The sequence below is a fragment of the Ornithorhynchus anatinus genome, chromosome 4, assembly GCF_004115215.2.
Source record: "Ornithorhynchus anatinus isolate Pmale09 chromosome 4, mOrnAna1.pri.v4, whole genome shotgun sequence".
NCBI lineage: Eukaryota > Metazoa > Chordata > Mammalia > Monotremata > Ornithorhynchidae > Ornithorhynchus > Ornithorhynchus anatinus.
Genome location: NC_041731.1, coordinates 499,601 through 522,817, shown reverse-complemented (window position 1 = coordinate 522,817; position 23,217 = coordinate 499,601). Strand labels below are relative to the sequence as shown.

The following is a 23,217-nucleotide window of genomic DNA, read 5'->3' as shown; positions in this document are numbered from 1 at the left end:
AGATGTGAGGTGGAGGGAGGGCAAGCTGAGTGCTTCAAAGCTGATGGTAAGGAGTAAGGATGTGGAGGTGGATGGGCAACCACGGGAGGTTTTTGAGGAGTGGGGAGTGTCATGAGTGTCGTCATTTTTCCTCACTCCACTATAGAATCCCACGTTTCATCCCCTGAATTGAATTCAGTTGCCTCAGACGGTCGTGTCTAGCAACAGGTTCTGTCAAATTTGACTTAAAAATGTTGGCATATATCAGAAGCCCTCCTAATTCAACACCCCCTCCATATTCTAGAAATCGAAAGCCAATTGTGACCCAAATGAATAAGCCAGTATTGGCTATGTGGAAGAATAATTCGGAGGGGTGAAGTAAATCCCCCCCCGTGCAGCGGCTCAGGGTCTGTCCTTTGGAAATCAGTGGTTCTAGCGTTAGACCAAGTAGAGTGAAGGAGGAGAGTCCTCCCCTAGTCAGCCTTCGGGCTTGGGGGGCCGGGGCCTGTTCAGGTCAGTCCCCCTCTGGCTCCCAAATCAGCAGCCCCCTTTCCAAATACCCTGGGGATGAATGGGGTTGAGAGGTTGCAGACTCCATGCAAAACCAGGGAAATATTCCAGGCTGGGAGCAAAACAGAAAGAAATATTACACCAAGCAAGATCTTAACTGGTAACACCTTTTTAATAGGTCAAAGTAACTGTACAGTTCATTATATTCTTCCTGAGAATAATTTATATCCCCCAACAAACTAAAGGGAGTGTTTTTTGTTTAACAGAACACATGGCAAAAGGGGGAAACCAAAGAAAACAAGATTGCTCTGCTGTGCTCTGCCTGCTAGGCTGGCACTCACTCCTCCCTGGGAAGGCAGGCAGACACAAAGGTGGGTTAGTGAACTAGAGCAGATTGAAATGAGGAAACATGGCTTTAATCTTTCTTTATAAATTATATAAAAATGGGGAACGGGTATGGTAAGAGCTTCTCTTCCCAGCCCAAGTTGGAGTTTGCTCTGGTACAAAGCAGCATTTCTGCTTCCAAGGAAAAAAATGCCGCTACAAAAACTGGCACGTTATTCTGAAAAGACGAGAGTTTTCAGTTGTGTTCTACAGCTAGCATTCAACCCAAGGCTTGACACATCCACATGAAAGGGAAAAAGGCAGGAGGATGAAAAGGAACTTAGTTGGTTCTGACATGACTAAGGCCTTGAAAATATAGCTTTTATTTTCTTTCTCTGTAAAGTGTGATTAGCATATTGCAACTTAAGTGTTTAATAGAAAATTCCAGTCTAGATAACTGTTCTGTGGGCAAAAAGAATTCTCAGCCCTTGGGTTTCCCAGAATTCTTCCATGCTGTAGCTTGGGCAGCTCTGCCATTAGAGTTTAATTAACCCTTTGATGATGCCTGGCCCCATCCACTCTCTCCAATGATGGGGGGGGGGGGGGGGAAATCACATCACTTTTCATGATTCTTGAAAAATGCCACAGTGGAATCCCAGGCCAGTTTTTTGCATGATGAAAAAGAAAACACGGTATAATTTTGCTAACGAGGGAGAGTGAGTCCTATCAAGTGTCGCCAGCCCAGCGGAGACGGGATGAGGAGTTGGGGTGGGGGGCAGGAGATAAATCCTCCCTGCTGGTACAAGGCTGTCACACCACATCTTCAGAAGAAAGAGAGAGAGAAGCGCCTCCTCGAAGGTTTAATGGGGCCTGGCCTGCCCAATCATTTTCAAGCGGGCTTGATCAATGACATCGAGCAGGTTTTTGGCATCCACGGCCAGCGCGTGAGCAGCTGTGAGCATTTGTTTTTTGTATTCCTGCTGGAGGCTGGTCATGACGTACTGTTGGGCAAGTTTCATCTTGTTGATCAGCTCCCCCAAATCTGAGTTAAGCAGCTTCTGCGCCATCTCGATCTGGAAGGAAAAATGGAGAAGACGTAGCGTCGGAGAGCGGATCGACCGGCCACGGTTTACGGGAGGAGGGATAAGGAGACGACTGGGCTCTGCGTGACCCTCTTCCTCCCACCCGACCAGCCCTCGGAAGAAGAGACTCCGACCTACCTCTCGGAGAGTGCTCGCTGGGAGGACGGGCATGGTCTCGTCCACCGCTGCCAGCAGCGTTCTCAGGGCCAAGCCAACTTCCTAAGATCCACCGGCAGAATAAGTTCAAAAAAAGTCATAAGCCGCTAACACAATAAGCCCCCGTCCCTCTGTGGCAGCAGGTTTTAGGGCCGTCCCTTCCCCATCTCGGTGCTCAGTCTCTGTGCGGGTGCCCTTCTTGCAAAGGGAGCCGCCCGAGGGAACCCCAGGCCAGCTAGCACTGCGTATCTTGTCCCATCGTATGTCTGCAGGAAGCGAAACAACTTGCTTGTGCTACCTCGGCCTCGAAGCCAGAATTTAGGTCTCCCGCCTCCCAGCCCGTCACTTCTACAGATGCTGTCGCAGACTGCAGTTCCTCCCACTCTAAGGAGGAGAAGATGGATGCGGGTCTAGGACCCGGCTGTGCCCCTGTGAGTCTTCCAGGGATGTGCACACACCTTATGCCCACCTCTTATCACAACAGGGGACGGGTCGTTTGGACCTCAGGAGCCACACAGTGTCGGTAAAAACAATTGAAACGACTATACGAAGGGCAGTGTTTAAGAAAAGGACGACCCCTATTTCTGCCCTTGCCCTCTCCCCCGCCCCCCCCCCATCCTCGTTTCTCAGAAAATGAGCCTCAGCAATAGGTGGCGATGGAGGAAGTGGAATCGAGCGCCAGGGCCACCTTTCAATAGTCACCGTGGTTCTAATTTCCACGGTAGAAGTGACTATTTACCTTCACCATTGGCACATATTCCTCTGGAGGGGCTGGCTGGATCTTACTAGACATTTCTATCACCGCTTTGACCAGGCCCGTCACGTTCTCGTACACCCTGTCGTTGGAACGGTCCAAATTTGCGGTAGGAGGGGGGCTGATTTCCTGGGGCTGGAGCTGCAAACAGAGAAAAGATTTTGGCTTCTTTCCCCTTGTCAGTAGATGGTGCTGTTACTCACTCCCATTAGAAAAGGAGTCCAACTGAGCTCAAAACAGACAAACCCCTCCCCGGGGAAACTTTTCCCTTGCAACCATTTGGTGTTCATTCTGAAATGGGCAAAGAAAGTTTTGGTCTTTCAATCATTCAACTGAGCTGAAGTTTTCTGACTTTGAGCTCGCTTAACCCACACTGTTTGTTAGTCACAGATCAGGTCTTCCAAAAGTAATTGCTCTGCACTCCCTCTCTTTCCTTCTCTCCTCCTACCCCTCCAAAATCATCCCTGGAATTGGGGCAAAAAGAACAGCACCCTCTCTCACCTCTTGGAAGCTTTACAGGAGTACAGAGCAGGCCTACTTCATCTGGCTGGAATTTTAGTTACAGATTTCATTAGCGATCGACGTAAATTGTGTTGCAACTTTTAGTGTCCCAACCCATCAGGTTTAGGCTGAGATGGTAGGGTCTGTGGGAACCTGGTCACCCCTCAACCAACGGCAGATTTGTATATGTCTGTCAATCTCTTATTAGGCACTGAACACTTTTTAAGCCTGCCCCTTAGAAATAGTTGCAGTTACTGAGTGCTCACAGTTACAGAGCACTGTGCTGAGTCCCTTCTGTAAATCTTCTAAAAGAGTAACTATACAGAGGAAAGATGCCAGCAATCAACGGAGTGTGACGTTCTACTTTGGTAGGAGCCTTCGGTCATCACTGCCCATTTTAAGCCTGAAAATTTCCAAGTAAATGTAGGAAATTCTTTACCATTGGTTTTGCTTTCATGAAGTGCAAAGGTCAAGGATAGGTAGATTTACAGCCAAAATCTCCACATTTCTTTTTTGTTTGGGCAACTGCAAGCATTGTTTTTTGGCTCTGCTCAGAAAGGAACGGCTGGGAATTAAGATGCGCTTTCATAATCAAGGAAAAGAAACACTATCTATCTCAGTCTCCTGTGCTCCATTCAGTGTCACATGCAGAAAGAACCAGGACGCGATTAAAGAGAATGGCCCATACGCACACTAATGCAGACACGCACACGCAATGTGCTTACCCTCCATGGCTATTGTTGAACGGAAGGTGAGGAAAGGTTAAAGAAGTTTATCAGAGCAAAGGAAAAAAGAAAAACAATATTAATAAATGCAGCAAGAAAAACACTACAAAATTTACGCAGCAACATAAAGAAGGGAGTTCCAACAGATCTGCCACAAAGCTGTCTTTAATCACATCACTCTCTCCAGTTATTCAAGCTCACTGCTTGTGCGCTTATTCCCACATACCAGCAGATGAAGTTACAGAAATTTGCCATGCGCCCATGCTCACGTTTTACAAAACAACATGCAAAGCCCAGAGCAAGGGACAGATCTGGCCAACAGCGAAGGATGAGTCAGGGGCCTCAGAGGAGGAAATAAGTGTAGAGTGTTTTGTACTTGAAAATGGCAGACCTGTCCCTAATGACTAAATAATTACACGCCTCTGTCATTGTCTCCTGCCCCCATCACAATCTTCCACAGCTTCCAATTCTGTAACCTTAAAATGATGAGAACCTAGACCTTTAAACAAACAGATTGGAAGGCTTTCACCCCAGCTTCCCAGGCCAACATCCCACAGGGGCAGGTTCTCATTTGGTTCATGTTGGAGAGGTGGGTGTTGGGGTGTGTGTGTGTGTGTGTTTGTTTTTTTGGGGGGGGGGGGCGTCATTTTGCCTGGTCTTTGTTTGAAGAAGTTAAGTGAAGTGGTGGGGCCTGACCCAGCCCCTGGGTCTAGGGTACAAGACAACTTCTTCTCCACCCTGTCCCTGCATCATGTCTCCCAACTCTGTTGTGCTGCAATTGCCCTAGCGCTTAGTACAGGGCTCCCCACCCAATAAATACTATTAATTGATCTCCTTAGGGTAAAGCAAATTCCAAATAAGCTGGGACCATCAGAATCTATTGCCATGGTGCCTCTAGAGCAACATTCTCTCTCTCCTCCGCCTCAGCTGGGCTCTCGTGTTCCTGGGAGGACAACTCCTCCTTCCTCAATGAGCTCTCTCAACAGCCACAGGAGGAATGCCCCAGGACTGGGATCCGAGGTCAGGAAAAGAACCTCTGTCTTGGTAGAACCTGGAGGCTGGAAGAACCATCCGGGCTGCTTTCAGTGGGACACATTGAGCTGAGAAAAACCAAAAGCCCACCAGCCAAAAGTTGCCCGGCCCCTGCAGGACTTTGGGGAGGGGAAGGAGATCCGGGATCAGCTCTGAAGGGACCTTGTTCAGAATCCTATTTTTAAAAAGTTATCAAGAGAAACTGCTAGGCCTTTGTCACGTACCAAACGTGGGGATGATCACTGACTACAAAAAACTTGGCGGTTTCCTTTGAACCACACAGATGGTTGGAGATTGGGTTGGGGAGTTGTCCTCTCTTGTTCCAGACCCATTAGTTTGATCTTAAAAACCTAAACACAAAGTCAGCTCAGCATTCCAATTAGGCCAACTGTCAGAGGAAGGGAGGAGATTGCAGCATTTTCTGAAAACATTATTCCAAATGGGCTGGAACAGTCACCTGGGGAGAAGCGCATCAAATTTCTGTCTGTTAAAGGTGGTTCAGAGCTATAGACCGGCTGACTTCCCGACAAAATAACTGACACAGAGTTCAGTACCGCTTGTCCTTATGATTGTGCCGGCCCTGCCTTAAGTATCAAGTTCCCGGCCTCCAGGAGAAGGGCTTGGCCTGGACTGGGCTGGAGGTGGGCTCGGTGACCTTCCTCTCCTTTCCTAATCATACCTTCACTCCTTCGTTGTAGCTGTCCACGGGGCTGCTGAGGCTGGCGAGGCTTCCCAGGTGACTAGGGGCTCCCGGGCGAGGAGGTTTCTTAGGCGGGGCTGCGGGGTCTAATCGAACACAACAATGGGTACTTTTACACAGTGCCAAGGCAACTCAGTCACCATGGAATTTCTCTGGAGGGGGCAACTTGACCACGCAACTTGGTTACTGATTTGATTTTCCACAGAGACTCTGGCATAAAATGTCTTCTGGGATGGTTGGTTGACTCTGAGCAGCACCAGGATAGACAGTGAAACTGGAATTGGCCATTTTCAAATATTGGCACAGCCAACATGGACATTTTCTAAATGCCACCTTGACCAATAAACTTTTGTCTTTTGAATGAGTATTTGGTTAAGTGCTTACTACATGTCAAGCACTATTTAAGCGCTAGGGTAGACACAAGTTAATCAGTTCAGATACAGTTCCGATTCAGCATAGGGCTCAGAGTCTCAGTAGGACAGGGAGTACTGAATTCCCATTTTACAGATGAGGAAACTGAGGCATGGAGAAGTGACTTGCCCATGGTTACGCAGCAGGCGAGTGGCAGAGCCGGGATTAGAATCCAGGTCTTCTGACTCCCTGGACCATGCTCCTTCCATTAGTCTATACCACCTTCCCAGTTAGCTAAGCAATTCCCCCAGATTACCAAAAAAATCTCTCAAAAAAGCATTTGTTCGATCATTACCTGGTTTACCCACAGGCTGGTATATATGTTGATTCCCTGTCTGAAAAACAAAATAGAAAAAAAAACCTGAGTCAGCAAAGTTACAGTTTTTAGAAACAGACATGTTGGAACAGTCCCCTTACCAAACGAAGAATGCTCTTCTGAATGTCAGCACGAGGACCCGCACAAATTACACCACAAACATTTCTCGAATACGTCTTTCTTTCCTCAGCCTACTGCTTTAAAGATCTCTAGACTCCCAAGCAGCCCTCTTGTTGCTATCACAGGGGAGGACAGGTGCACACACAACTACAGACTTGAGGAAGTTGGCTGCATGGAACAAGTTTATGATGGGCCTGATATAAGTGTTCATATTAGCAATGCTGTGTATTAAGCACGGACACTTCTTTAGAGTGATTTAATCAGGAAACTGGCAACCTTGGTGGCAGTCACCTCTAAACCCCTAAGAATTCTTTCTCAAAACTATGCCATGGATCCGCTCTCCATTCCGGCGACCGCGACCCGAAGGTGGCCTTCATCACCCTCGGGTTGGACTCCTTCGAGAACCCCCTCAGTGGCCTCCCTGCCTCCGGCCAACCTGTGCATCGATTGCGCTGTCTTGACCGCGGACCCTCGCAAGGAGAGCGTAGAGGCCCCGCCCTGTAGGTTGGATGTACTCCCACAGAGGAACAGTGACAGGGGTTAGGGAAATACCTGGGGGAAGTGAAACCCCCGTCTAAATCTTGGAAAAAATCAGAGTAAGGAAAGGTTATGTGTGTTTACTAGGCTAGTTCTTTGTGGCAGAATGTGGGTTTTTGCTGGGAGAATCAGGGAACTCTGTGTGTGTGTGTCTCTCAAGCAATGTGACATGGTGTCAGACAGGATCAGAACTATGGCAGGTCAAGACTACGTACCCAGAGAACTGAGTGCATCTACTGTAGGCTTTCAAGAGTCAGACTACTGTATTTACAGTGAGACTGTAACTACACTGCCCTACTTGAAGTTCCCTCCCTCTTCCTAATGTCGAAGGGGCGCCTGACTGACTCGTCTAGAAACTCACTGCAGTTCCGAGGGGAGAATTAGGACACAGAACTCCCCCCCATCCCTCACCCTCAGCTAGAAGTCCCTGCCAAGGGGCTGGACAGGGGAGCCCCAAAAGACTCCCACACCCTTTTGGGAGGAGAGGGAGGAAACGGGCCTTGATCTTCAAGGTCCAATATGGGGGCGGCGCTTGACCCCGGGGAGCTGATTTGCAGCAGACCTATTCTGGCTGCTGCTACAGGAAAGAGCAGGGGCCCGGCCCATAACCAGTGAAACTGCGGGAGTTTGGCCAAAAGCCCTGAGCTCAGACCTGATCCACCCAACACATGACAGGGTAGAAGATTGCTGCCCTGGGCCGCCATTCACAAGGGTAGGAAGATGCCTCGTGTGACGGTGGCGAGTCAGACGGAGCATCCAGCCGAGGGGGGCACTGGTTGCTGAAGGGCTCTGCTCGGTCAGCGAGGCCCGACAACCTCGCACTAATCAATCGATGGTCTTTATTGAGCGCTTACTGTGGGCAGAGCACGGTACTAGACGTTTGAGAGAGTACAACACAGTAGAGTTTAGAGGTGCGATCTCAACCCGCAAGAACTTACAATCTAAGGCTCAAAAGAAATTGAAATAATAGGCCAGCCAGCACTGGTAAAACCCTCCACCCAGCTCACAGTCATCACTGGCAAAACGGAGGTCCACACCATTCCAGAGTTCTTTTTCCTAGGCGGCACCCTGCCCAACAAAGTAACAAGACACGAAGTAGAAAACCAATTCAAGAAGGCCGACCCATTCTGTTGGAGGCTGGTGGCAGTGTCTTTCTCTGTGACAGGAGCCGGCGAATTTTAGGAAATATAAATCCCTCTGCCCAAAGGCAGGTCTCCTCTACATAGCTTACCAATCCCTCCCCACAATGGCCAGACTAATAATAATCAAAAATAATAATTGTGGTATTTGTTAAGTGCTTACTATGTGACAAGCACTGTTCTAAGCATTGGGGAGATACAAAGATGATCAAGTTGGACACAGTCCCTGTCCCACATGGGGCTCACCGTCTTAATCCCCATTTTCCAGATGAGGTAACTGAGGCACAGAGAAATGAACTGACTTGCCCAAGGTCACAGAGCAGACACACGGCAGAGCTGGGATTAGAATTCACATCCCCTGCCTCCCAAGCCCGTGCTCCTTCCACTAGGCCCGGCTCCTTCCCTAATAACCACAGGGTTTGAATGGGGGCAAGTCTGAGCCAAACGGACTAAAACCGAATGAATCCTTGCTTGGGTTGGGCGAAGTGGACTTAGAGACATCACTATGTGCACATCCACCTGCCTCAGTTACCTCATCTGTAGAATGGGGATTAAGACTGTGAGCTCCATGTGGGACAACCTGATGACCTTGTATCTACCCCTGTGCTCAGAACAGTGTCTGGCACATAGTAAGTGCTTAACAAGTACCATCACTATTATTATTACTCTGACCAGACTGATAGGATGAGATGTGAATGTGAACTCCTAAAGAACAAGGACCGTGTCTGTCTGGTTCACCTTTTGCCTCTGTCCAAGATTAAGGGATTATGTAGCCGGGAGTTCTTCCCACACTTGACAACTTCAGCAACTGACCCTGAAACCTATGCAAAATAATCTGAACTCAGATTATTTTGGGTGCTTCTTGTGTTTTTAGTATTTTCAAATTAGGTTAAAATTGCCCTTTAAAATTTTAAATTATGCAAAATAGCCTCTAACCCCTTTCTTTAAGGGACTGATGCGGTGATGTTTGTTACAGACTGTAAGAGCATTTGCAATAATCCCACATTATTTTCCTGAAGAAATTATTTGGGCATTTAATTCAGCAGCCTCAGAAGTGAAAAAGGACACTGTGAGAATCTGTGTTGAGCTTTGATGTTGGCTCTGAAACAGCAGGAACACTGAGCAAACTAGATTCATGCTTGCTATGTGTTGGCAGCTTGATGCAAAAATGCCTGCCTTGCCGGTAGTGACAGACACGCATAAGCCTCCACCCCCTCCGCTGATACGGTCGGGGCTACTACACCCGGGTGAGGATTTGGGCCACTGCCCCACACTGTTTCCATCACTCTGTAGCAAACATAAGTTGTCTTGTTTTTGTCTGTCTCCCCTATTAGACTGTAAGGCCGTCCATGGGTAGGGATTGTCTCTATCTGTTGCCGAATGGTACATTCCAAGCGCTTAGTCCAGTGCTCTGCACATAGTAAGCGCTCAATAAATACTGTTGAATTCATTCATTCATTCATTCATTCATTCAATAGTATTTATTGAGCGCTTACTATGTGCAGAGCACTGGACTAAGCGCTTGGGATGAACAAGTCGGCAACAGATAGAGACAGTCCCTGGCCGTCTAATCGGGGGAGACGGACAGACAAGAACAATGGCAATAAACAGCGTCAAGGGGAAGAACATCTCGTAAAAACAATGGCAACTAAATAGAATCGAGGCGATGTACAATTCATTAACAAAATAAATAGGGTAACGAAAATATATACAGTTGAGCGGACGAGTACAGTGCTGTGGGGATGGGAAGGGAGAGGTGGAGGAGCAGAGGGAAAAGGGGAAAATGAGGCTTTAGCTGCGGAGAGGTAAAGGGGGGATGGCAGAGGGAGTAGAGGGAGAAGAGGAGCTCAGTCTGGGAATGCCTCTTGGAGGAGGTGATTTTTAAGTAGGGTTTTGAAGAGGGAAAGAGAATCAGTTTGGCGGAGGTGAGGAGGGAGGGCGTTCCGGGACCGCGGGAGGACGTGACCCAGGGGTCGACGGCGGGATAGGCGAGACCGAGGGACGGCGAGGAGGTGGGCGGCAGAGGAGCGGAGCGTGCGGGGTGGGCGGTAGAAAGAGAGAAGGGAGGAGAGGTAGGAAGGGGCAAGGTGATGGAGAGCCTCGAAGCCTAGAGTGAGGAGTTTTTGTTTGGAGCGGAGGTCGATAGGCAACCACTGGAGTTGTTTAAGAAGGGGAGTGACATGCCCAGATCGTTTCTGCAGGAAGATGAGCCGGGCAGCGGAGTGAAGAATAGACCGGAGCGGGGCGAGAGAGGAGGAAGGGAGGTCAGAGAGAAGGCTGACACAGTAGTCTAGCCGGGATATAACCAGAGCCCGTAATAGTAAGGTAGCCGTTTGGGTGGAGAGGAAAGGGCGGATCTTGGGGTTCAGGAATACATGAATGTTTGGGTCACCCATGCCAAGGCTTGCCTTTGGAGACTCTCTCCTAAAGGTCTTGCCTATCGCTAGGTCTGTGAATAAATGATCAGAAACTGAAATCCGGGCCAACTTTGCCCACTTCTGCTACTCACCGGGCCGCCCGGCAGGCTTCCGTCCTCTCGGTCCATGCTGCCTCGTGAAAGCCTCACATCAGGCTTCTAGGGACAAGGAGAAAACACAAATGGTCTGACTTACGGCTTTGATAATTGTGGCAAAACTAAACCAAAGTGGGTTACACTGCAGCTGAGGCGAAGAAAAAGAACTCAAGAAACAGCAGCAATAATCTAAACCAAATGAAGATTTCCAATTTCTCCCCAACGTAGGAAGCCGGCCCTTCAAGGAGAGCAATTATAAGACAGAACAGGTTCTCAGAGAATGCTTTTAGCTAGTCACACACAAAAATGCTTACTTAACTACTGACTGTTCCATTTCCCCATTACAACTTTGGACAGCCTGCACTTTCATTCTCTAAGTGGCGGTAATGAGACACCGCTTTGAGTCTTCTTCCGAACAGAGAATTTCACTCACAGGAAGAGGAACCCTCCCTGCAGATAAAATCCTGTTTCCTGCCAGAGGAAGGCGGTGCCCTCGGCACTGCAAATAGGCCCATTATTGAAGTTCTTGCCGTTTTGCATTTGAAACCACAAAGCGTATGAAGAAATCTGGAACCACTACCCTTGAGCAAAGCCTATACTTCCCCAAATGAATTAAGTAATTTGTATTTTTATCATAATGACGGCGCAAAGCGTGGTGAAATGTTTTTTCTATAATGTAACTAGAACAACGCAGCAAGCAAGTGCTTCTGCTGAGAAGTTTCACACAGCCAACAGGCAGCAGATTTCCAGTAGGTCTGTTTTCACTAGATCAGGACAATGCACAGTTCTACCACAGGAGATTTTAGCAATGGCGAAGAAATTCTGGTCAAACTAAAGTAGGGATGGGCCCGAAGGTGTCCTACGGGGAATGCTATTCAGCATTCCAGGCTTCCTTTAAGCTCCTGGGTAGTGAGGCTGCACTCTGGTCTAACCATGGCGCCTACTGGGGTGTCCGGCCTGGGATGGAACTGGGACTCAGAGAGAACTTGAGGAGCACTATACACGAGTGTCAAAGGGGATGGGAGCAAACAGCAGAGGAGAGAGGTATGACAGCACAGCCGATGGGCCACGTGGCCAGAGAATGGAGGACGATGGGGAATCAGGAGAGCCAGGTTTGAGTCCCAGCTGTGCCGCTGGCCCGCTGGGTGACCTTGGTCAATTCGCTCAACCTCTCTGGGCCTTAATTAATGGGGTACTCGCCCTCAGACAGTCCATCAGTCAATCGCATTTATTGAGCGCGTACTGTGTGCTGAGCACTGTAGTTTTTGGGAGAGTACACGATAACAGTAATAGCAGACATGTTTTCTGTTCACAACGATAACGATGAGAAATGAAAACCATTGAGAAGCAATGAGAAACAGCATGACTTAGTGGAAAGAGGCCGGGGCTTGGGAGTCAGAAGTCGTGGGTTCTAATCCCGGCTCCGCCACTTATCAGCTGTGTGACTTTGGGTATGTCACTTAACTTCTCTGTGCCTCAGTTACCTCATCTGTAAAATGGGGATTAAAACTGTGAGCCCCATGTGGGACAACCTGTTTACCTTGTATCTACCCCAGTGCTTAGAACAATGCTTGGCACATAGTAAGCTTGGCACATCATTTTTAATGAGCGATAGTACAGATAAAATACTTTAAAGATGAGAGTGCTCGGGGTAAAGAATAAAGAGTACTATGCAAATTGATTCAAGGTCTTATTACAACTTGCAAACATCAACTGGTCGGCCCTGTATCACAGCAGGTTCTGAAACCAACTGAGGCCAGAGGCAGCTGGTTTGTGAGAGAGAGTTATTATAACTGGATACTTAGAACCAAATCCATAGCCCTGTAACAATCAAAAACATGAATGTGTCTACACACACACACACACACACACACACACACACACACACCCCACCGCCCCCCCCACCCCACCACATAGCCAAAAAACACTGGTACACTCATACCCCAGAACCTAGACCTATGGTTCACTTTTCTCTTCTTCATTCCCAACCTCTCAGTGGATGTGGACCCCAACCCCTTCTCTAGACTGTAAGCTCCTTGTGGGCAGGGAACACATCTACCAACTCTATGATATCGTATTCTCCCAAGCGCTTAGTACAGTGCTCTGCACACAGGAAGCTCTCCCTAAATACGACTGATTGATGTGGAAACAGTGGCTGGCAAGCTGGATAAGAGAGAAACCCTCACACCTGGACCAAGCTGAACCCTGGGACCATGGTGACTGCATCCCCCATATCCAGTCCAGTCTGAAGGGGGCTGGGGCGAGGACAGTGGCACCAGGGTTCAGATCTCTAGCCTCCTAAGTTGGGTCCTAGGGGGGCGAGGAAGCTGCCCTATGGCCAGGCAGGACATGGCAACAAACCTCCTCATGGCTGAGCATGGCTAGCCCCAAGAGAAGTAGAGGGGCTGCCTCACGATTCCCCACATTGATGGCTCCGAGGGCAATCAGCCCAAGCTTGGCCCCGCCAGCCAGATCACCGAGACTTAAAGACAGCATTACCAAGGATCGCTCTTCCTTCTCAAGCCAGCGTTGATCTTCCTCCATCTCTTGCTGCTGCCGGATCAACCTCTCCTCCATCAGCTGTGTGGGGGGCAGCATGGACCCTAGGCCCCGCATGTCCATGGCCGCCGATTCCTGGGAGAAGAAGATAGCCAGAGACCGCTGTGGATTTGCACCTTGGCTTGCTGTCCCCCACTTCTCCCCAGCTCATTGTCCGTGCCACCCAAGCCAACCTTCCAACTGAATCTCGCTCTGGACTCCAGTGCCTCCAAGCCCTAGAGGGCTCATATTGTTTCCCCGGCCTGGAACTCTCTCTACACTAAACCCGCCACATCACAGCTCTCTCCACTTTCAAAGCCCCAAAAAACCCCACCTTCTGTGGGACCTCTTTCCTAATTAATTCATGACGACCTAGCTCCCTCAACCCAACAACCACCTTCTTTAGCATTTTAGTTCCATCCTCAGCACTAGGCACATATGTACATCTTCATTTATTTGTACATTGAATTATTCTACTATTTCATCCTGATACATTTCTACTACTTGCTCCCAGTAGGTGAAAAATCCTCTCTGTCTACAGCGTGGCTCAGTGAGAAGAGCCCAGGCTTGGGAGTCAGAGGCCATGGGTTCGAATCCCGGCTCTGCCACTTGTCAGCTGTGTGACTGTGGGCAAGTCACTTCTCTTCTCTGTGCCTCAGTTACCTCATCTGTAAAATGGGGATTAACTGTGAGCTTCACGTGGGACAACCTGATTACCCTGTATCTACCCCAGCGCTTAGAACAGTGCTCTGCACATAGTAAGCGCTTAACAAACACCAACATTATTATTATTATCTTTCCCCGCCATTAGCGCGAAAGCTCCCGGAAGGCAGAGAAAATATGTCTTGCCGCTATCTTTGTCTCTCAGGAGCTTACTGATTCAGTGCCTAGCACTTGGTAGGTGCTCAAAAAATTCCACTCAGATCGCCTCAAATGACTGAGGGATTCCTACTTCTAATGGAATGAAGCAATCGCTCCAAGTCCAAAAGCCATAATCTGTTTCCGGTTTCTGAGGACACCCTTAGGATCCCACACCGACAGCCCGTCACTTCCGACGGCCGCCTTTTCCCAGTGAGTGGACTCAGCCCTGAGATCCTTTCTACCCCGTTTCAGTTTGTAAAAATTTCACACAACCCCTGAAGTGATAACCAAGCCTCCAGAAAACTCTCAAAATGTATGGGTCTGTGCTGGAGACGCTCCTTCCTGTTCATGCCCGGGGTGACGTCAGAAACCAGGATCTAAATGGACCCGTGCCCATCCCACGGGGACTCGAAGGGTTGGATCCAGGGGACCGAGTGAAGAACTTCACCTCCAGGTTCGGTTGCCACATTGCTATCTCCTGAGGCCGGTGGTTCCACGAATCTGCTTGGTCCAACAGAGGTGTTGGTCCTGGGTAAATGCTGCCAGCCAAGGCGGGCACCCCGTGAGGCCCAGGGTAACCAGAGACCTAGACAAGAATAAGCTTCCTGTGAGTATGGATCACGTCTACTAGCTCTACTAGTATTACTGACAAGCATTAGCGAGTGTGCTCTTACACAGAATAAATGCCCAGTAAATACCAATGATTGACTGCAGGTGGGCCGATGGATTGCAAGTTTCCATGGGCCTCCTCAGGGAAAAGGGAATGAACATACTACAGCCCTAAGCTTCCCAAACCGTTTCACTCTTAATTTCACACACACCACATATTCCTGGTGCAAACACCCTTGGCAGTGGTGTTGGCCTTGCCCGGCCCCTACCCTGCTGCCCAGCCCAACGAACATCTCCCCCCTGCCTCCCCCTCGATCCCCGGCTCCAGCCCCCAGCTCTAGCCCATTAGCACACGGCACAAAGAGCAGACTGGCCAGCCCACAGTCTGGGAAATGGGGTCATGTAGTTGCTAGTCAAATTCTGACATAGATGGGCAAGACCCACATAGAGGAGGAAGAGCAGCAGCTTTTAGGTGACCAGAGCCAGAGGTGTGCTCCACATACATCTGCTCTGTGTACAAATGCAAAGGACCAGGCACTTGCTTTTAAGTCAGATTAATGGGCAGCGGCTCTGCCCCTTGCCAATTCTAGTGAGTTGATCTGAAATTAAATCCCTGGATGGATGATGGTGAGGAGAAGGAAAGGGAGGAAGAGAATTAGAAGGAGGAGGAGGATGAACCTAATGATGATGATGATGGTGACGGCATGGCTGGAGTCTAGTGGGGGAATGATGAACGAACTTTGGCCCACCATGCAAGTAAAGACTGGTTAAAATGGTTTGATCTCTCTGGAAACCAAAGCATCATCTGATGAAATGAAAATGGAAAACTGCTGCTTTCCTTCCTGTACAGGGCAGGGGTGTTCCTGCCGAGGAACTTTTAGATGCTTTCCCCAAAAAAGGCATTTTCCAAGTCCTAAAGATGTTCTACGACATATTCGAACTCCTGGAAGAAGACCCCGGAGAAAGGCATTTTGGGTAAGGAAAAAGCCAGAGAGAGAACTACTCATCGCAGGCCTACAGAGGTCCATCCCCAAGATTTTAAGCGACAACGTATTCACGGCAGGTGCCACCTCGGTGGACGATGACGCCCCCTCTCCCCCCCCCCAACCCACTACCCCCCCAGCTATGTGAGCTGCTGGCCTGATTTACCCATCCCAGTCCCCAGCAGCCTTTGACCTGACCAGAAAAGTGTCTATCTGGGGCTGAAAGGACCCCACACGGTGGTTTTCTGGCTCGGAGGCTCTTTGAAGCCTGCTCCCTCTGGTACTACATAAACACACGAGGCTTAGAAACTGAGGGCAAAGCAACACACTATGTAGATAGTGGCTTTTAAAACAAGACATCTCTACTAGAAAGCTTCAGAGGAAGATGACTGGGGGCAAAGAATCGATGCAAATGTGCAAATGAAAAACCACCCAGCACCTTGCAAACAAGTCTCCTCTTCAATTCCAGAAAATCAAAGGAGGGCGTTTCCTCTTACCTGGTAATGATTGGCTTGGACCATGTGCTGGGGACTAGGATAAAACCCTTCACTGGATCTTGGACTGGGGTAACCAGGTCTGCTGGGCTGTGAACACAGAAGAAAACACAAATGATTTACCCTCGAATGCCTTCTGGACCCCAGTCTGGCCTGGGAGCATCTCTGTGGTGGAACGATCACAAGGGGTGACCTGGTCTGGGGGGAGCGGTCTGCTCACTGGGACAAACGAGCTCTAAGAGACACGAGTCTGAGGGGCGACAAATGACATGCGGGAGGCCAAGGCCGCTTGGAGGGGAGGAAGGTGCTCATGGCTGGCAAGGACACAGCAGGGCAGCGGGATTCAAGAACAGCAGGAAAGTCTGGAGTTAATACAGGGAACAACTTGCTTCACAGTAGATGGTGACTCAGAAGTCGAAACCAGGGACCGTCCACGTTGGGCTCATTTGGTGCTCGGTGAGTTATGTGATATTATAGCAGGAGAGATCTCTTTGAGCATAGGGAAGACGCTTCGATTCTCAAGGTCCTGGAAAACTTAACTCATTACCAAGGGCCCACCCCTCACCTGACCTATACCGACACAGGTGCAACCCGGGCCTCTTCCTCCCCAAAACCACTGTCATCTCTGTGATCCCACACTCCATCTCTGATCAAATCCTCTTAATGCGGCCATCTTGCCCACATACCCTATCCTCCAAAACTAGCTTCCGTCTTCCTGTCCGGAGATCTGGGCCCTGCTGGCCTCCCTCTACCTGCCCTGTCTTCCCCCAAGAAGCGAGGCCAACCTACTCCATACCATCCATACCCTGCACTGGCCCAGCTCAAGCCCAAGCCAATCACACTTGGTTTCTCCACCTTTGTGCTACAATCCAGCCAACCTCCTTTAGAATCCCTCCTTCACCCAGAACCCCGGGCAGGGTACATGTCTCAAGCTTCTAAAGTACTTTCCCAAGTGATTATCACAGTGCAATGAACCTTAAAAGTCTGAGGGTCTCACGCATAAAACATTTATCAGTAGGAACCTCTCGTGGGGAATTTTGGCAAGGCAGCATAGCCATCCGGGTGACATGAAACCAAACTGGGCCAAACAAATACACTTCCAAACTAGGTCTTTAAAGTAGCATTCCAATCCACGCTAACTACACTCACACGTAGCAAGCACAAAGAGGTAATGTGCAGGGATATGGTTTCTGGAAAAAAAATGCCAGAATTGGAAGTGTGACTGAATCATCTACCATTTCCAAAACATCTACTGATCGCCTCCGGACTGAAGAAGCAAGTTCTGCGGTTTTAATTGTGTTCTTAAATGGAAAAGAGATGTCCCTCTTAATTGCTTTTAAAGTGCAAATAGTGCTTTTCAATAACGAGAAGCTAGAGGTATTTTTGAAGTTCTGGCAAAATTTAAAATACATTTTGTATTATTTTTAAATACTGCAAAATTCAAAGAGGTTTAGGACAGTATGTAAAAGAATAATTTATTGACAGACTTCAAAGCATTTTATGGCCATAAATGAATGCATTGGAAACTCATTTTGAATATTACTTTATATCTATCTTGCTTAGCTACGCAATTCTAACAGCAATATTTGTCTTCCGTTGTCTTTTTTGTTTCTATTTTCATCATTCCTTAGGTATCTGTTGCACCCACTCTCCGTATCTTTCAACCGTGAGCTCCTGGAGGGCCAGGAACCGTGTCGAATTCTCTCCCACTTTAATTGTTCCCAGTGCTTTGTGCCCAGTAGGTGCTTAATACATACTGAGACTACTCCTACAAATAAGCCTACCACAGCATCAGCCTCCTCGCTGACCTACCTGCCTCTAGTCTCTCCCCTCTCCAGTCCACCCTTGACTCGCTGCCCAGATCATTATTCTCCGACGTCATTCCGCTCATGTCTCCCTGCTCCTCAAAATACTCCAATGGTTGGTTGCCCCTTCCTCTCCACATCAACATCACTTCTGACTCCTGATTACATCTACTGACTCTACTGTACTCTCCAAGCCCCTGATACAGTGCTCCGCACCAAGCAAATCCTCAGTCGCTACCACTCGATTGACCAATTGGCTGCTTGAAACTTTCAACTTACACCCAGGGGTTGCAATGAGGCAGTGGAGCGCTAGGAACAACCGGAAGGAAGATGCTCATTGCTGCTAGGCAGAGGGGCTGTAGGAGGCTAAGCCAAGTAGGAACGACCAACCTCTCCAGCAACACACATCCACTGACTGACAAGGTCAAGAAGCCAAGATAACAGACACCACTTGCCCAGCGACCGCAAACATGAAACTCAAGAATGTCTCAGACTTCATACAGACTTTACCAATGAGATTGAAGCCAATGGAGCCTCGTGCTCCCCCACCCATCCTCCCCCTCCCTGAACCCCCGGCCACATACCTATCCAGAGGCAGAAAACCATGAATACGGCATTCACAGACTAGAGACCAGGTTGGCCATGGAAAGGGGATTTGGTCAGCACAGCCAAATGGGAAGCAGCGTGCCCCAGTGGATACGGCATGAGCCTGGGATTAAGAAGGGCCTAACTATTAATCCCGGTTGCACCACTTGGCTGTGTGATTCTGGGTAAGTCATTTCACTTCTCCTTGCCTTGTTTACCTCATCTGTAAAATGGGGATTAAGATTGTGAGCCCCATGTGGGGCCTGGACTGTGCCCAACCTCATTAGTTTGTATCTATCCCAGCACTTAGTAGAGTGCCCAGTACGTAGTAAGCGCTTAACGAATACCATAAAAAATGCAAGGAGTGCATTTTCCAGTTTGGTGCTGGAACTTTCCTAGACAGTGGGCTCCTGACAGCCTTCATTTCCACTAGAAAGGTCTTCAACCGGTTGCTCTGCCGTGGGGATGAGACTCAAGGGGGGAGCAGAAGGGAGCCCAAGAGAAATGTTCAGGTGCCGCCTGGGCTCATTTCTCTAGAGCTCGGGAACTCAAATTGTGCTCAAGGTCACCTGAGGAGAGTAGGCTGGGAAGGGGAGGAGGAGGAGACGGGGAAATCCCCTAGGACCTACTAGGCAGCAGCACCACCATTCATTCACTCATCTTCAGAGACTAAAGCCGACCACCGGGTAGGACAGGATCTGGGAACCCAAGGCCATCTTTGTACATGAGGAACTCATAGTGCTAAGAGGTGGAGGCAGCGAAAGGCAGAGCAGACCAGGGTAGGGCAGGGCAGAAGACCACTCTTGGCTACCTTGGGCGGAGCTTCATCGGAGCCTCCCGAATCCCAGGACACGGTGACTTGTCTCCGCGATTCCATCCTCATCCGCTCTTCCTGCTGCAGCTTTTCTTCCTCCAGGATGGTACTAAAGAGAGACAACATTGCCGGTAAGGAGCACAGACCCCCAGGGCTAATGGACAAGAAACTCCACCCTGAAACGTTTCTGAAAGCCAATTCCCCGAGCTCTCAGATGCGGGGCAGTTTGCAACAAGAAGACGGCGCAAATAAGAATTGGATTCTTCACTCACAACAAAGACATGGAAACATTTCAAACAAATCCTGAAATCACTGAAGTTTTCCATTTCAGAATAGGCAGTTTCATTTGGAGCACAGGCGTCGGGAAGTGCAGAAACAAGCCAGAAGCCAAGCAGTGTGTTGAAAAGCTTTGCACCTTGATGTTTACGTTAAGCCTGTGGCATGGAATAATGGTACCAAGAAATCCCAAGAATCAATCAGTCAGTCAGTCAGTCAAGCCCCCACATGCATATGCTCTCTCTCTCTCTCTCGCCTCCCTTACCCAGCCAGCAAGATTCCCACATCAGACCATTAAATGGAGGCACGACAAATGTTCAGCCCAACTGGACAGTTACCCAACCCACTCCAAGCTCCCCCAGCCCTCAGGCTCCATTTCAGCTTACAGTGACTGTCAGCACCTTTCAATCACAGTTTCTTTCTCCCAAAAGAAATGGGATACAGAATTTCCAGCCGCTTCCAGCTTCAGAGCTGCTCCGGCCAGATTTTTGTCTTAGGAAAAGCTAACGGGGAATTTTGCTGTTACTTACCCCAATCGGCATTGTCCTGGAGACTACTGGGGGAAGGAGGCGGGGATTCAGCGAGACGCCGCTTCCCGGCCGCTCCCTCTGGCTCGGCTCTGCTGATCGTCAACCTTGGATGTCGGCCACCAGGCCCGACGCTTGGCACGCGGCCAGAATCACAGAGCCGGGGGGACTCCCACGGCCCGAGGGCACAGGAGGGGTCCCTGTCCACGGGATCGGTCCGCACACTGTCCCACCGGCCACGGTCACACGGACAACTTCTCACACACTGGTCGGTACCCGCCTATGGCGGGGTCCCGACCAACGAAGCTCGTTCCGGGTTCAGAACCTCCTTCCTGGTTTGGTGGACTCAACAACTACCAGGAATTACTCATGCAAACAGTGAGATCAGCGGCACCAGCACTCCTTCCAATCTGGGAATTTGCTGGCCTGTTTCAGAAATACATTCCTGCCTGCCCGTCTGCCTGCAGGCTAGCCTCGGTGCCTTTCTTTCTCAACTCCAAACAGGCAACCTCCTGTGCAATCCAAGCCCACTAAACATGCTCCTGGCACCCTAAACTAATGCTTCAGAGACAGCCAGCTCACCGGGGAGGGGAGCAGGGGGAGCGATGGAGGAAGGGAGGGTGCGTACTTTAAAAGAACTTCATAAAATTAAAAAAAAAAACCAACAGACAAAAGCAAATTCTGAAAGAACCAGAAACTACAATTGAGCCCCTAAATGGAAAGAAAATTTGAATCCAAAAGACCTCATTTCCCTTGATGAAAACACATCGCGAAGTTTGAAAAAAATGAATAAGTAAAAGCGCCAGAGAGCTGAGACAGAACCCAGAGTGTTGAGAAAGCAGCCCCAGGCCCAGTACCAGTGATATCAGGATGTGCCCGTCACCAGGGCGTCAGAGCAAGAGTTGGGTCGCCGGGCCACACCCCCGGAATACTTGAAAGAAGGGGGGTCGGCTGCGGGCTCAACCCCAAGGCTGGTGAATGCGAAAAGAAGCAGGACTTGGGATCACAGACTCTGAAAATCAGGCTCAACATGCAGTGGAGGGTCACCCTTTCCAAGCAGACTTCTCTCAGGGACTGAAGGCAAGAGTTTTTCAGGGGTCTGGTGAAGGACAGCCCCTTTTCCACCCCTCCCCCGCCTTCCCAGGCTCCAAAAAACTGGGTACGAAGGAACCAGCCACTCTGCTTCTCCCTCACTGCCCCAGGCCCCCACTGCCAAAAAAAACACATTAAAATGCTTCTGAGAAACTGCATTCTACTCAAAGCAGAGTATAAATAACTCACAAAAATGCCTTTGTTTTTACAATGGGAAGACCGATCCTTAGATGGAGTAAGAAAACTCATGGAGACATTTCTGACCTTTCCTCTTTGCAGCTGCAGTGGGACTGAGAGCAGTGAGCTAGAAAGCACACGGGGGATCCGGAGGTCAGATCCGAGCAGATTTTCCCAACCGACCAACATTTTTAAGAACCAAAAATACAGCAAACATTTCTATTCCAAAACGCTTGCTGCAGAATGTGAGATGCCAACAACCAAACTGCACTTAAGCAAGGGTAAGGGTCTTGCGACTGGACTCTAGACTGCAGACTCGTTTTGGGCACGGAATGTGCCCACTAATTCTGTTGTATTGTACTCTCCCAAGTGCTCAGTAGACTGCTCTGCACATAATAAACACTCAGTAAATACCACTGACTGATTAATCGATGGATGCAGGCACGGTTATTCTTACATTTCTTAACTGGAAAAAATTTTATAAGGAGGAGCATTTTCAATTGCAGACAAGCTGAACTACTCAACAGTTCTCTCGGGTTGGTTATCGAGCAGTTTTCTTCAAAACATATATCTGGGATAAAACACAGAATATAAGTAGAGATGAGCTCCATTTACTGTGCTATATTTACCTCTCCAGTGCCAGAAGAAGAGGAATGACTCAATCAATTAACAGCACAAAAGAGATCTTTTCAGGGATTTTTGTTTGCATCTGGTTGCAGTGAAACAGACCATTTATTCTCTTGGACTGCACACGGTCCCGGGGACACGCCCGGGGACATTCCCGGGACCCGGGAGCCAAAGTCGGGTCCAGCCAATTCTGAGGCGCCTAAGCGAATTTTGGTTGCTGAGGCAACGACAGACATTTTCGCCGTACGCTGTTTGGATGGGGAATGGGTGTTGTTAGAGAGGGCGGATTGAGAGCTCACTGTTTCCAAGGGCATGGTGCCGGACCCAGATCTGTCCAAACAAAATCATGTCAATTACCAGGGAGGTGGCCAGCTGCTCCATTTTAAGGGGACTGGATCTCGTGAAGCGCCTACAGGCTGATATCACAGGGAGCCCTCAGCCTGACAGGAGCTTTGGCTAAGGATCGTGTCTGCCAGGGGCCAGGGATGGGCAGGGATGCAGTGGGTCTGGGGAGCCTGGCGGGAGCGAGACCAGGTGGCCAATTGGACTCCCACAGCCCAAAAAGGAGACTGGTCCCATCGAGGCTCTGGGGCTCAGAGTGGTCGCTGTAGCCATTTCTGAGTGGTCAGAGGCCAGGGAGGGTGGGGTGCCTGCACTTCCACCAACTCCAATTCCAGTCCAATAGCTGTGGGTCTTGGGAGAGATGCAGCAGAGGAGACTGTTCCTGGCCCAGTCAAAGGAGAATACTAAATTCTTGCCCTATTTTCTGTCGCTATCAATCAATGGTATTTACTGAACCCTTACTATGTGCAGAGCACTGTACTAAGTACTCTGTCAAAGAAAGTGGACTTTTGCCATCTAAAAATAAAGGAAAACAGTTAGAATGAGCTTCAGGGCACAAAATGAGCTCAGCGGAGCACAGCTTCTCAAGTGAACCTGGCAGGGGCCCAGAAGACCGGCGGCAAAAGTACTTGAAAACAAGAGCCAACACACGAATAACTTCTTGTTGCCCGGCTGTGGGAATACCAGTC

At 49.3% G+C, this 23,217-nt stretch overlaps 1 protein-coding gene across 12 annotated transcripts in view; it reads right to left on the bottom strand.

Annotated features, from left to right (window-relative positions):
• Positions 1-642: 642 nt before the first annotated feature.
• Positions 643-23,217, bottom strand: part of PTK2 (protein tyrosine kinase 2) — a 143,234-nt gene continuing 120,659 nt past the window's right edge. For 7 of the 12 annotated variants that reach the window (XM_029064154.1, XM_029064144.1, XM_029064148.2 and 4 more), the window contains 11 exons: positions 19,485-19,596; positions 16,287-16,373; positions 14,646-14,783; positions 13,298-13,432; positions 10,796-10,861; positions 6,470-6,509; positions 5,743-5,849; positions 4,032-4,040; positions 2,791-2,946; positions 2,034-2,114; positions 643-1,886 (listed from right to left, as the gene is read on the bottom strand). In XM_029064154.1, coding sequence (XP_028919987.1) covers positions 1,674-1,886; positions 2,034-2,114; positions 2,791-2,946; positions 4,032-4,040; positions 5,743-5,849; positions 6,470-6,509; positions 10,796-10,861; positions 13,298-13,432; positions 14,646-14,783; positions 16,287-16,373; positions 19,485-19,596 — 1,144 coding nt within the window. In that variant the 3' untranslated portion in view covers positions 643-1,673. The remainder of the gene's footprint in view (positions 1,887-2,033; positions 2,115-2,790; positions 2,947-4,031; positions 4,041-5,742; positions 5,850-6,469; positions 6,510-10,795; positions 10,862-13,297; positions 13,433-14,645; positions 14,784-16,286; positions 16,374-19,484; positions 19,597-23,217) is intronic. The other 5 variants (XM_029064145.1, XM_029064153.2, XM_029064147.2 and 2 more) reach the window with 1 other exon arrangement.